This window comes from Hemicordylus capensis, chromosome 8 (assembly GCF_027244095.1).
Source record: "Hemicordylus capensis ecotype Gifberg chromosome 8, rHemCap1.1.pri, whole genome shotgun sequence".
NCBI lineage: Eukaryota > Metazoa > Chordata > Lepidosauria > Squamata > Cordylidae > Hemicordylus > Hemicordylus capensis.
The window spans coordinates 25,812,306-25,825,396 of NC_069664.1; the positions used below are offsets into that span (position 1 = coordinate 25,812,306).

A 13,091-nucleotide genomic window follows, 5' to 3' on the forward strand; every position below is an offset into this window, starting at 1 on the left:
CAACCTTCAAAGTGTTTCTTGCTGTTCTGCATCCAAACTGGCAGGGAATGTCGTAGCTAGTACCGACCAGCCGTCACGGCTCATTCCAGCAAGCGCCTCCCCGCTCTCCGTGCTCATGGACCTCTTTCTCCCTCGGCAGCCCAGACGCCTGGAAAGAGTCTCTCTTCTCGCTTGGCATCCTCCTTGCAACGTATTTATAGCTTCATCACGGCTCCGTGCATTACAGCGGGAGCAGGCAAGCAAGTGCCTGCCCCCTCTGCAATGGCCTTTGACTATGGATGCTGGGAACTGTAGTCAACAACAGTGAGGATCCTCTCTTACAGGGAACCCTGCCCCGATGCTCCCGCGAGTGTCCGGGGACAGTGCCAGCCAGGCAAGTTCCACCGCACCTTCCCTTTCTTCCGCCACTCACTGGCTTCTGGGCACTCAGGGGTGGGATTTTTTGTCTTTGAGGAATAACTTTTGAAAATGCCACATGAGTTGCAAAACTAGGCGTTCCTCAGGGTTCAGCTCACTTCCCAACCAGTGTTTCCAGGAACCTCAGAGTGGGGATTGGACAGGGACGTGTCTAATGTCAAGGCCTGTGCGTGGATCCTAGAGCTGGGCAGTCATGTCGGTCTGCCAGGTCTGCCGGGCATTATCGGGATGAGGTCAGACGCGATGGCAGGAAGCTCCGACCGTCACAACCTCCCACTCAGCTCCCCACTGCCATGGCTGAACTCTGGAATTCCTGCCAGACGAAACTGAATGTGCACCTCTTGGCTGCGAGGCTGCCTGGGCCATTTCACTTCTGATTTCTTCCTTACCCAAGAACTGCCGGGCTGGTTTTCAGGGACTGCACCCTGGAAATCAGAGTGAGGGAAGCAGAGCACCGCCCCCATGGCAGACTCTCTAGGTCACCTGTTGGGGGTTGTCTTTCTCCCCTCCCCTCCCCTCCCGATTTCCAGCCTCTGAAAGCCACGGATGGAATGTTGGGTAAATGTTGGGAATTCCAACCCAACATTGGAATAATAATATTCAACATTCCAACCCAATAATAATAATTCCAACCCGATTCTGACCAACCATTTTGCAGGAGCCATGTGGCCCTCCCGACAATTTTACCATCAGGTCTGGTCAGACTGGATCAGAGCTGACATTTTCCACTGTGCACAAGCCTAATCATCATTAAGGCCAAGGCTCGGCTGCTGAGCACACAGGACAGGGCCTTCTCTGCAGCTGCACCCAAGTTTTCCCCAAGAAGTTGACACTGCCCCATTCCTCTCGACTTTACGGCATCTGGCAAAAGCACGGTTGGTCACCACCCTTAAGTGGCCACCCTGCCTTGCTGGGTATGGATCCCAGACACAGACCACCCCACGCAGCTGCTTCAATTCCCTTGTTCCACTGGAGAGATGGGCAATGCCTCTCCCCACCTCCTCTACAACCCTGAGCCCAACGTGATCTATTAAGACACCCTTGGAGAAAGAGACGTCCACGAACTCCAGGCAGAACTTGTCCCTCCTGTCCTGCAGCGGTACTTGCAGTAGAAATATAGCTTACTCCAAGGCAATCAATTACAGCTAATAACATTAGCATTTTAGCAAGCGGAGGGGTGGGGAGAAGCGGCTGCAAAAGGTGGACTGGATCGCAGAGGAGCGGGGTGCCAGGTCTCTTAACTTCCTGAAACTTCAGGAAGCACATGGGATTTGGTAGCGGGGATCTGCTCAGGAGAGATTTCAGCTGGCTTGATTGACTTGGGAACTGGAGGGCTGTCCCAAGAAGTCCTCACCGGGGGCAGCCTTCCATGAGGCGAAGTGAGACAGTTGCTTCAGGTGGCAGATTATCGGGGCACCAAGTCACTCCTGCTTTAAATAAAGGGAGAGAGGAGGAGGAGGAGGCGGAGGAGGCGACGGCAGGGTGACATTTGGGGTGACCCTGCCTGTAATGCAGAGTCTTGAGCTAGCCCTGATCCTCCTTACAATTAGTGGCCCCCACAGGAGCATACGAAGCTGCCTTATACAGAGTCAGACCCTTGGTCCATCTAGCTCAGCGTTGTCTACACTGACTGGCAGCGGCTTCTCCAAGGTTGCAGGCAGGAGACTTTCCCAGCGCTGCCTGGAGATGCCACCAGGAAGTGAACCTGGGGCCTTCTGCACCCAAAACAGATGCTCTGCCACTGAGCTATAGCCCCCAAGGGGAACTGTCTTACAGCCAGTTAGTGTTCTCGTGTAGTCACCCATCCAAATACAAACCAGGGAAGACCCTACTTAGCAAAGAGGGCAATTCATGCTCTCTACTGCAGGACTACATCTCCTTTGCCATATTGTGGCCATGCAGGCTGGTTGATGGCCAAGCATAGACCCAAGAAGATGATACCCCCATCTGCACAGCAGACCAGTGAGCACACATAGCCAGACCATGCCAAGAGTGGTTAACTTCCAAAACAAAAAGCTCAAACCTACTTAGATGGCATGTCTTGTGCCTGGCAATCATATGCCTCCAGCTGCATTGTGAACTAAGTTATGTACTCTGCACATGTTTGGAGGCACTGTTGTTCCCAGGCATCATTAAAACGGGGCCTCAGCACTTAAAACAGCTGTTGGGGCTGAGTGACAGAGACGACCCACATGAATGCATAGGCTCAGAGTCCATGTTACTTGAAATGTGCACTATGTAGCCATGAGCTTGCTAGTTCTGCAGAAAACAGTGCATGGAGATGATATGGATCAGGACCACAACAGGGCTGGGGCAAGGAGCTGAAAGCCTTTGGCTCCTGTGGTCCCCATCCAGATTGTTCCTCCCCAGATACATTATTTGATCTGGTGGGGAGGGGTTCTCCCAATGGTGCCAAGGGGGCCTTTTATCACAGGTTAAATAGCAGTCATGACCGGGGCGGGGGGGATCAGACTGGGACCGCAGGGGTACAAGGCACTAAGACTCTCCCCCACACAAACACCATTTCGGTCTGGATCCCGGGGTCCCGTGCACATTCCTTTACACAGAAAAAAGCAAGTGCACAGCTGCATCATGTGTATTTAAAGGAAACATGTGTATCCAGTTCTTGGTATTTGGTCCCCAGTCTCTTGCCCAGGGGGGTAGCTATAATTGAGTGGATGGGTTCCAAGAACCCAGGGCCCCCAGCTCCATGGGCCCCCTCTCCCCTAGCTACACCCCTGGCCCTGGCCCAGCTGGAGAGTCAAGGAAGCACATGTGCCACTCCAGCACCCATGGTGTGATTGATGTGCCCATTGCCTATGTAAAAAAAATAATGACTGTTTTGGATTTTAAAAATGTCCAAGAGAGCTGCAAATCTGGAGACAAGCCAATAAGGAGAAAGCCGAACGGTGCAATATCTCCTATCACTTTACTCAGCTGGGCTGTGTCGCTCTCTGCAGCCCAATCCTCTGGCGCTAATCCAAAGGCGCCTGCTTGCCCGCCCCCACTGCGATGCACGGAGCCGTGATGAAGCTATAAATACATTGCAAGGAGGATGCCAAGCAAGAAGAGAGACTCTTTCCAGGCGTCTGGGCTGCCGAGGGAGAAAGAGGTCCATGAGCACGGAGAGCGGGGAGGCGCTTGCTGGAATGAGCCGTGATGGCTGGTCGGTACTAGCTACGACATTCCCTGCCAGGTTGGATGCAGAACAGCAAGAAACACTGTGATGGTTGGGACGTGGGAGGGAAAGAGACAGGTAAGTTTTAAGGTTTGCCGCTGGCTAGCAAAACGTGTGAGCTCCTTGCTTTTGGGGAAGCAGGGATGACTCCAAGGGGTACAGCAAGGGGTAGTGGCTGCTTCCCCAAAAAATATTCCCCGCACCTCCTTTCACTCCCCCATCCACCACAGTGGAACTTTACAGTGAAATGTCAGACAATGTGCTCATCCTATACTATGGCCCTATGGCTGTAATTGGTTATTTCAAAAGGCTTCCATTGCTTAAAGAAGCCTCATTCACTCACTCCTCCACCCCAGAAGACGGTGCAGCCAGATCAGGAGAAGACAGACCTCTCCAGCCCCCCCAGAGTCAGGCCAACCCCATCCCTCAAGAATTCCTGGGGTTGCCTTTCAGCACAGACCCCGGCAGTGTTCCCTCTAACAGGGATTCCCAGATGTTGTTGACTACATCTGCAAGCATCCCCAGCTGCAGCAGCCTTTGGCTGGGGATTATGGGAGTTGTAGTCAACAACATCTGGGAATGCCTGTCAGAGGGAACACTGGACCCCGGGTATCACTTCCCTGGCATGTATTCTTTGTTGGGCAACAACCAGCTTGCCCAGTTTATGGTGCCACCAGGACTCCATGTACTTGTGCAAATACTGCTTTTATCACTTGATCTGCGGAGACCTCTCCACAAACTGCTCATCTTGTCATCCCACCCCCCTTTTGCTGCAGATCGCCAAAGCAGGGTCCATGAGACACAGTGGAAAGCAGGCTTTCCCCTTTGACATCTTTGAAGCTTGCGACAAGGCAACATGGCGTCCCTGTTGCCAAGCAATGGCTGGAGGAGTGCGGTGAAAGCGGAGGGTGGGGCAAGTGCTCAGAGAGGCGGCCAGCAAGAAGCGTGGCAGGCATAGAGCGGGTGCAACTCTAGGCTGGTCTGAGCCGCCCTCTCTATGGTTTTGGCAGCAGTCACAAACAGCAGCAAACCAGGGTTACGGCAGTGGCAGAATTCGGACGACATGATGCCACCTTCAAACCTCAGGTTGGAGCAACGAAATTCACTACCAACCAAAGGTTCAAGCTATGCTTTCGCCTCGGAAACCTTGGGTCGCTCTTGTAACGAAACCGCGGTTTCATGCATTCGGATGACCACGAAATGGAACCTCAGGCTCTTTCGCCTCCGATCTGGCGTTATGTGTGAAGGCCGCCCATGGGTATAGAGGGGTGCAGATTTCAGCGGGCCTGGTCCTAACCTCTGCCCTGCCACATGGTCTTGGACAGGAAGCGAAAACAAACCTGGGAAGCCGACTGAAGAATCTGACCTAAAATGTCAAACAAGCTCCATTGACCGGGTAAACATACCAACAACAACATTTACCTTACGTCTATAAGAATGGAATGTGTAACAAAATATTTGCTCCCCTAAAATCATTCTTTGCCACCTCTTTGCTCCCCCAAACTAATTGTTCTAGAGTTGCCTCTGAGGGGAATGGGGAAGGATGCCCCTGTCTGAGCTCGTACATTCTCTTCCTCCGTGATCCGTGCATATGTCTGTAGATAAGCAGACAGACAATGCTATGCTTTTCCAGTGATCGCCCCTTCCAAGGAAATGGGGGGCAAGATGGAACCCTACAGGATGCCACAGGCTGAGGGTCGGGCACTGGCCCCCTGGTGGCACTTTCTAGGGCCTGCTCTTCAGATATGAGCAGAGCTACCAAACGGTGCCTCACAAGCCAATCCCTGCCAGGCAGTCCAGAAGGAAACCACGGCCGATGAGGCTGAATGGCGCCGAGAGGCCGGCAAGGTCACAGTCCTCTGGTCCAGCTCCCAATGCATTTCACCCACTAGGAGCAGTGGTGCTCAAACGTGGGGTCCTAGATGTAGCTGGACTACAACTCCCATCGTCCACTATGATGGGAGTCGTAGTCCGACAGCGTCTGGGAACCCATGTTTGTGAACTCTTGCGCTAGGGCCTTTGGATGGGACAGTCTATAAATGTAATAAAGAAAAGAAAAGAAAAGAAAAGAAGAAAAGAAAAGAAAATTTGGGCAACCAAGGCCGTTTCTGGTCTGTCTCTGGCCTACACCTGGTTTCCATGACAGGTAGCTTGCTCCTCACCCCAGCAGCACACGCTGAAACTGTGCTCCTGCTGAGAAGGTCCTTGGTGAGCAAATCCATCGCTCAGCACTTCTTCACAGAGCACTTTGCATCATCTTCCGAGGACCTGGCAGGCATTGATTCGATAATCCTCACGGATGGCTGCAGCCATGGAGCAGGGATGGGTCCGCAGGTCACAGCGGCCTTGGGGGCAGAGAAGGGGGACGCTGAAGCAGCAGGTGCTGGGTGAGGGGACTCTGGAGCAAGTGCCCAGAGAGTGCTCCGTTTGAGGCCTGGGGGGGGGCGTTACAGGGCAGGGGTGGAGGAGATGACTCCTGAAAAAGCAGGATGCTCTGGCATTGAGCGGGGAGGGGGGGTTGTCGGTTGCCCAGAAGACAGCAGGAGAAGCCCTCTCACTAGCATCACTCCAGGCCAGGGTGGTGGAGTGATGCTCCAGACCTGGAGTTTTTAATTTTTGTGTGAACCGCCTTGGGATTGTTTTAATGAAAGGTGGTATACAAAGTTGGAAGACAGACAGACAGATAGATAGAGTCCAAGTAGCCTTTGGTGATGTGTGCCTTGCCAATGGTTCTGGCTGAACAGTAGAGAAACAGTAAGAGGGGTTCCCAGATGTCGTTGCTTACATCTCCCATCATCCCCTGCGGCAATGGCCTTCGGTCAAGGATTATGGGAGTTGAAGTCAACAACATCCGGGAATCCCTCTTACTGGGAAGATTGCTCCGGGCATCTCTCAGACGCTGCTCCTCCAGTGTAGAGGTTCTCTGCACGATCCCACAGGCCCAGATGGCAGTCGTTGCAGAGTCCTGGAGCCACAGCTATAAAGGCCCTGCGTCCAGCATCTGGTTTTGTGCTGAGAAAGAGAGAGCCATGAAATCAGGGCCTGGTTTGACCAATGAAGGTGGCGGAGGGTTGCTATCAGAAGAGGCGCTCTCCAAGGTCCCAGAGGCACCCTGCCTGCCAGGAGGAAAGCTCACCAAGCCTGTGAGAACCTTCTCCAATCCCTCTCCCTGGCACGAGGCCTGCAGAAGCCCTGACTGGCTCCTAGCCCAGGAGATTTCTTCTGGCCCACAGCCTGGGTGATTCCTTTGGGCACCTTGCCCAGCAGCCTTGTCCTTCGCACACGGGACATTGGGGGTGGTGTGTTTTTGGCTGCGTGCTTGCCCTGATTTCAGTCATACTATGAGTGGCAAGCGAAAGGAATCAACTACCCATGGTTCACCAGAGGGAAGGGTTCTCAGCCTGGGGTCCCCCGACGTGGCTGGACTACAGAAACCATCATCCTCAGTCACAAATGTCAGAGGCAGAAGGCAAGATGTCAGTGGTAGATGCTGCACTGAAATGCCCACTTTGTTTGTTTGTTTTGTTTTGTTTTAAAAGCTCCATACAAGTAGAAAGCAAGCAGGCAGAGAGCAGTTGCTTTCTCCCTGAAGTGCTAGCTATTTACCTGAAAGGATTTCAGAGGCTCTCCCATTCCTTGCAAGAGAGCATGCTGTTGCTGCAATGCTGCCCCACAGCATGGGCTTGTGTGTGCACCCAGCTTGTCTTCGTGCTCCTGAAGCAAGGGGGAGGGGCTTGGCTCGGTGGCAAAGCACAGGCTTTGCATTCAGAAGGGCCCAGTTTTGCCCCTACGCTAATGAAAAGAATGCAGAGGTAGCTGCCATACTGAGTCAGACCGTTGGTCTATCTAGGTCAGTATCGTCTACACTGACTGGCAGCAACTCTCCAGGGTTTCAGCCAGGGGTCCTGCCAAGCCCTCCCAGATGGTGCCAGGGACTGATCCTGGGATCTTCTGCGTGCAAAGCCGCACTGGCCAGCAGTCTCCAAGAATTTGGCATTTTCAGTGGGTGTGATTTCCCCGTTAGAGAAATTTTGTAAGCCACAAAACAGCCTCCTCCGCAGGAGGAAAGGGAGGGAGAGACGTAGGAAGGAGAAGACGGGAGATGAGAAGGTGAAGAACAGGATGGTTCTCTTGGGCTAAAAATAAAGAGTTTTGTTTCTTGAACAGTTCACAAGGAACTACTCTCCTCATGCTAAGGCAGGATGAAGGACTGTGTTGGGACCTGTTTCTTCATTCCGGGGTCGGTTCTAGAGCAGGAGTACCTTGGGTGCTCAGACGTCGTTGGACTACAACTCCCCATCGGGGTGATGGGAGTTGGAGTCCACCAACATGTAGGGACCCCTGCTCTAGAGTGTGCCCCGTTCATATGGGGCAGACATTAGGCCTTGCAGTCGTCCAGAAGGACTCAAGATCGCCACCCCCCAGCCATAGCTGTAAACTGAAGAGAGAAAGATCCGTGTTTCTCTGCCGTTGCTGGTTTTCTCACTGGGGAACCCTTAAAAAGCTTGGGAGGAACCCAACCCAAGCCAGGCCGCAGCTGGAAAACCACGGAACGGACTGGCAATTTGTTGCTCTGTCATGGTACACCCAAATCCGCTACCTCCGATGCAGGACCTGCAGGAACATATCCTGAAACCTCAGTCTTCAGGCACAACTTGCTCACGTTGATCTTGTCTTATAACCCTCCACAGATCTTCAAATCATTCTCTTTGGGCACACAAAGACGAGGCCACCGTCCACTAACACACACACCCACTCATTAAATCTTTGTGTTTCTTTCCCCCCTTCCTAGTCTCCTTTTAAAAAAGAAAACTGTACCGAACGGATCTTTTCCTCTTGCTCTCCTCCTGCGGTTTTTGGTGCCTTTCTCAGGGACCAAGAGCGAGTCATAAATATCTCCAGGAGCTTGACGGAGAAGGGGCAAATGACGGCCCGTCATCTGCTCATTAATTTCCTGGGGGCAACACTAAATGCCAACTGGCAGCTTCATGTTCTTCTCACTCCAGCTTTGATTAACACACACGGCTGTCGCTCCTGGTCTAACGGCTCTCGCCGGGCTGGTGATCATGTTGTGTGTAATGGTATTTCTGCTCTGGGAGAAGCTGGGGGGGGCGGGTTACCTTTCGCAAGCTGGCGCGCATGCGTTTCTCCAGTCGCTCGCTGCGCCCTCGGAAGACTCTCCTGCAATATGGCGCTGACATAGCAGCTGCTTTACTATGGAGAAGTTTGCTATAAATCAAGCATCGGCATGAGCATGGGCACCTGCTCCATCCACGCTCATGACACTTTGGCCCGTTAACATCCTTGCAGGGCCTTCCAGGTGAGTGTCCCAAAGACTGCAGCTCACCTTCGGAGTTCTTCTGTCTCTTTTCGTGCGTAAACCAACCTGTATGAAGGGTATGGACAGGGGCGGCCCTGTAATGAGGCAAGGGTGAGGCAGTTGCCTCAGGCGGCAAATTCATGGGGCGGCAGCAGTGGCGAGATGCTCCCTGCCACCACTAGGGGGCATCGAGCCAAAGAAACTGATGCAAAAAGTAGATTTTTTGTTTTACCCTGGATATGAATTGGGCTACACTCTTAACGTGCAATGAAAAACACACATTATGTGTGAAGTGCTCCCCGATCACTCACAGAGACCTTGGGGTAAATCTGGCCGAGGTGTGAATGCAGACCTCCACTCCGGAGGAGATGTGAGTTAAAAGCTCTGCATAGAAAACACCCTGGAGATGCTGCCAGGGACAGATCCTGGGACCTTCTGCATGCAAACCAGGGCCTCTGCCTCTGTGCTGCGACTCCAAGGGCGTTGTTATAACAGAGCAGATGAGTTCAAAGAAGCCAGGGGCCCCAGTTCCTGAGGGCCCCCCCCCAGTTCCACCCCTCCCTGTTTATTTATTTATTTATTTGATTGACTGATTGATTTCTATACCGCCCTTCCAAAAATGGCTCAGGGCGGTTTACATAGAGAAATAACAAATAAGTAAGATGGATCCCTGTCCCCAAAGGGCTCACAGTCCAAAAAGAAACACGAGATAGACACCAGCAACAGTCACTGGAGAGATGCTGTGCTGGGGGTGGATAGGGTCAGTTACTCTCCCCCTGCTAAATAAAGAGAATCACCACATTAAAAGGTGCCTCTTTGCTAAGTTAGCAGGCAATTTCCTTCACGATCTCCCTCACTCTGAGATGCTGACAGGGAGAGGGGTGGACACACGGGCCCCCCTCTCCCCTAGCTACGCCCCTGTGTCGCCCCATTCCCTAAAACCTCCCCTAGATTACAACTCAGGTCATTACAACTAGATTACAACTCAGGTCATTTCCAGCTGCCCCTTTTTGCTGCATCACTCTGACTCTCTAGGGAACTCTGACCATCTCTGCTATTGATCATTGGCCCCGGATGCATGAGACCCACGTCAAAACCCCTCTGGGAACTGCAAGACGGATGCACGAATGTTTGAAGCAGCTGAGTGAGACCCTTGGTCCATTGAGGTCAGCATGGTCTACACCAGGGCAGAGGCACTCTTACCCCTGGACTTTGGGGCCTCGGCAGCCGCTGGGGGCCCCCAAATCCTCTTTACTCTGTCCTGGGTAGTGTGGTTGCCACGATGGTGCTTAGTCTGCAGGGGAGGGGGGGCCTTCAAAGGCCTTGGGTCCCGGGTCCCAAATCACCTAGGTGCCCCTCTGACCACGGGTGGGCACACCCAGCCCACTACAACTCACACAATAAATGGTGTCTGGGGGATGATGGGTGTGTGTGGTTGTAATTCAGGAGGAGGGACAGGTTTGCCCAGCCCTGCTCTACACTGACCGGCTTCTATATACCGGGTCGGTATTTCCCAGCCCTACCTGGTGCAGATGCTGCCAGGGCGTGAACCTTCTGCGGGCCAAGCAGCAGGTGAGATCTGCCGGCGGAGTAACTGCCCCCTCCCCTAAAACACGCAAGCCGTGAAGAGGGCGCTTCAGCAGCCCCCCCCCCCGGCAGACCGATCGTCCTGGTTTTTTTGTGCACTGGCGGGGCTGGGCGGGGGGGACGGTGAAAGATGCGTCCTTTTACCCCCCCGTGGCCGGTCCCCAGGTCAATCCCCTCTCCAGCCCCGCCGCGGCTGCTGCTTACCGCGCAGAAGCCCTTTGAAGGCTGGAGCGCAGCCCCCGGCCCCCCCCGCCGCCGCGCTCCTGGCCCCGCCAAGTGGAGGTGGAAGGAAGGAGATGACTCAAGAAGCGATCTAATGAGGCCGATCAGAGGCAGGAGGCTGCTGCCGGCAGGGCCGGTGGGTGGGGGGAGACAGGCAAGGAGCGCGTGTCCCTCCGGCCTACACGCGCCTTCCTTGCCCAGCTCCCCGTTAGTCATCACGCAGCAGCAGCAGCAGCAGGGCGGGGGGGGGGGCTGCGCACACCCCCTCCCCCCCTCCCCAAAAAGTGACTCACCAAAACGAGAGGAGACGAGCGGAAAGGTGACCCGGGAGAGCAGCAGCAGCAGCCAGCAGCTCGTCCGTGGCGGCGGGATGGCCTTTTGCTCCTCCTCCGCGGGCCTTTCGGACTCTTCTTCTGCCGCCGCCGCGCACACCCAAGGAGGCCCTTGCCAGGAGCGAGAGCCCGGCGGCGGCGGCGGCGGCGGGCGATCCCGCGAGGAGGTCCGCGGCGGGGCTTGCGGGAGCAAAGCCGGCTGGCGCCCGGCGCACACTCGCCAGGCAACTCTCCGCTTTCGTGCCAGCCGCGGGGGCTTCATAGCGGGATGGGTGTCTGTGGGGCTCAGCGCCCCGAATCTCATCAGTCCCCCCTTCTTCTGGGGGGCGGCAATCACCTTTGCTTCTGCTCCTCCCGCAGCAGGAATCACGCCTCGTCTCCTCCCCTCCCTAAAAGGTGCAAAGCAGACGCTTTAGCGCCCCTCCAGCTGCCCTTTGGGGAGGAGCAAGGGTGGCTCCGGGAGGGGGGGGCAATGGGGCAAGCAGGCCCTCTCAGCACTTTGCCCCCCCCCACCCCGCAAGCTGCCCCCCATAGGAACACAGGAAGCTGCCATATACCGAGTCAGACCCTTGGTCCATCCCCGCTCAGTATTGTCTGCACAGACTGGGGCAGCGGCTTCTCCAAGGCGGCAGGCAGGAATCTCTCTCAGCCCCATCGGGAGATGCTGCCATGCCAGGGAGGGAACTTGGGAACTTCTGCTCTTCCCAGCGCAGCTCCATCCCCTAAGGGGAATATCTTACAATGCTCGCACATGTCGTCTCCCATCCAAATGCAAACCAGGGTGGGCCCTGCTTAGCAAAAGGGACACGCCATGCTTGCAGAAATCTAACACAGCTCGCCCACCCGCTTTGCCCCTTCTGAGCCGCCGTTCTCAGTCTTTGTTCTGTTGCAGCCCCTGGGGAGGGGTGTGAGATCGAATTATTTGTGGGGAGGCAGCATGGTTGAGTTTGATGAACTTCTTCTGCCCAGGCCCCAGACCTTCCGAGTACCTAGCAACGCCCCTGATGCCAGCCAGGGCTGTGACTGGAGACTCGGTCCTTGAAAGCTGGCCATGCAAAGAGCTCTTTCCGGCCTGGTCTTTCCAATTCCCCCCACCCACCCACCCACCCCCAGTTTTATTCCCTCCTCCAACGTCCCTTTTCCTGCAGTCTGCATTGAAATCCCTGCCTGGCAATCACTCCGGGGTTCTGAGGTGGCGGGTTCCCCTTCTTCAGTGGCATCTCCCATCTCGGGAGGGGCCCAAAGATGCCACACACACCTGCATGGCACACACCTGCTTGCCCCTCGCAGGGGAAGGAAAGGGGTAGGAAAGGGGTGACCCCCTTCCCCAGTCCAGTCACAAGGGCTGCGGCTGCAGACAGGAGCTCTCTCTCTCTCTCTCTCTCTCTCTCTCTGCTTCCCCATCCTTCGCTCCAGCAGGCAGAGCAGCTCAGCAGCAGAGGCAGGAATGACATCATCTCTCCTCCCTCTCCAGCGAGCTTTCCTGGCTGCAGCCTGCGACTTCCAACAGGCCAGCGGCTCCCAGATTCAGCTCAGTGGCCTGTGGGTTGGAGGCACTCTCCGATGAAAAGCACCTGTGCGCCCTCACAGTCCGAAAAAAGAGCTTTGGGGATTCTGTGCGTATGCGCCCTGGGGGCTCCCCCGCCTTTCTCTCTCCTGCTGGCTGGAAGGAGAGCAGGGGTGGGAGAGCTGGCACTAAACAGCCGTGGAATCACAGAGCTGGAAGGGGCCTTGAAGGTCACCTAGACAAACCCCTTGCTCAGCACAGAAATGGAACCTTGGACAACAGGAAGCTGCCCGAGTCAGACTCTTGGGCCATCTAAGTCCGTATTGCGTACCCAGGCTGGCAGCAGCTCTCCAAGGTTTCAGGCAGGAGTCTTTCCCAGCCCTCCTGGGCATGCCAAGGATTGAACCTGGGTCCTTCTGCATGCTAAGCAGATGCTCTACCACTAAGCTATGGTGTAAGGGGAATATCTTACAGCAGACAGTGCTCACATGTAGTCCCCATCCAAATGCAAACCAGGGCAGACTCTGC

At 54.9% G+C, this 13,091-nt stretch overlaps 1 protein-coding gene across 2 annotated transcripts in view; it reads right to left on the reverse strand.

Annotated features, from left to right (window-relative positions):
- LOC128333554 (uncharacterized) overlaps positions 1–11,739 on the reverse strand; it is a 30,674-nt gene extending 18,935 nt beyond the window's left edge. For both annotated transcript variants that reach the window (XM_053269102.1, XM_053269101.1), the window contains exons 1-2: positions 11,614–11,739; positions 11,018–11,445 (exon numbers count right to left, since the gene is read on the reverse strand). In XM_053269102.1, coding sequence (XP_053125077.1) covers positions 11,018–11,445; positions 11,614–11,711 — 526 coding nt within the window. In that variant the 5' untranslated portion in view covers positions 11,712–11,739. The remainder of the gene's footprint in view (positions 1–11,017; positions 11,446–11,613) is intronic.
- Between the last annotated feature and the right edge of the window lie 1,352 nt (positions 11,740–13,091).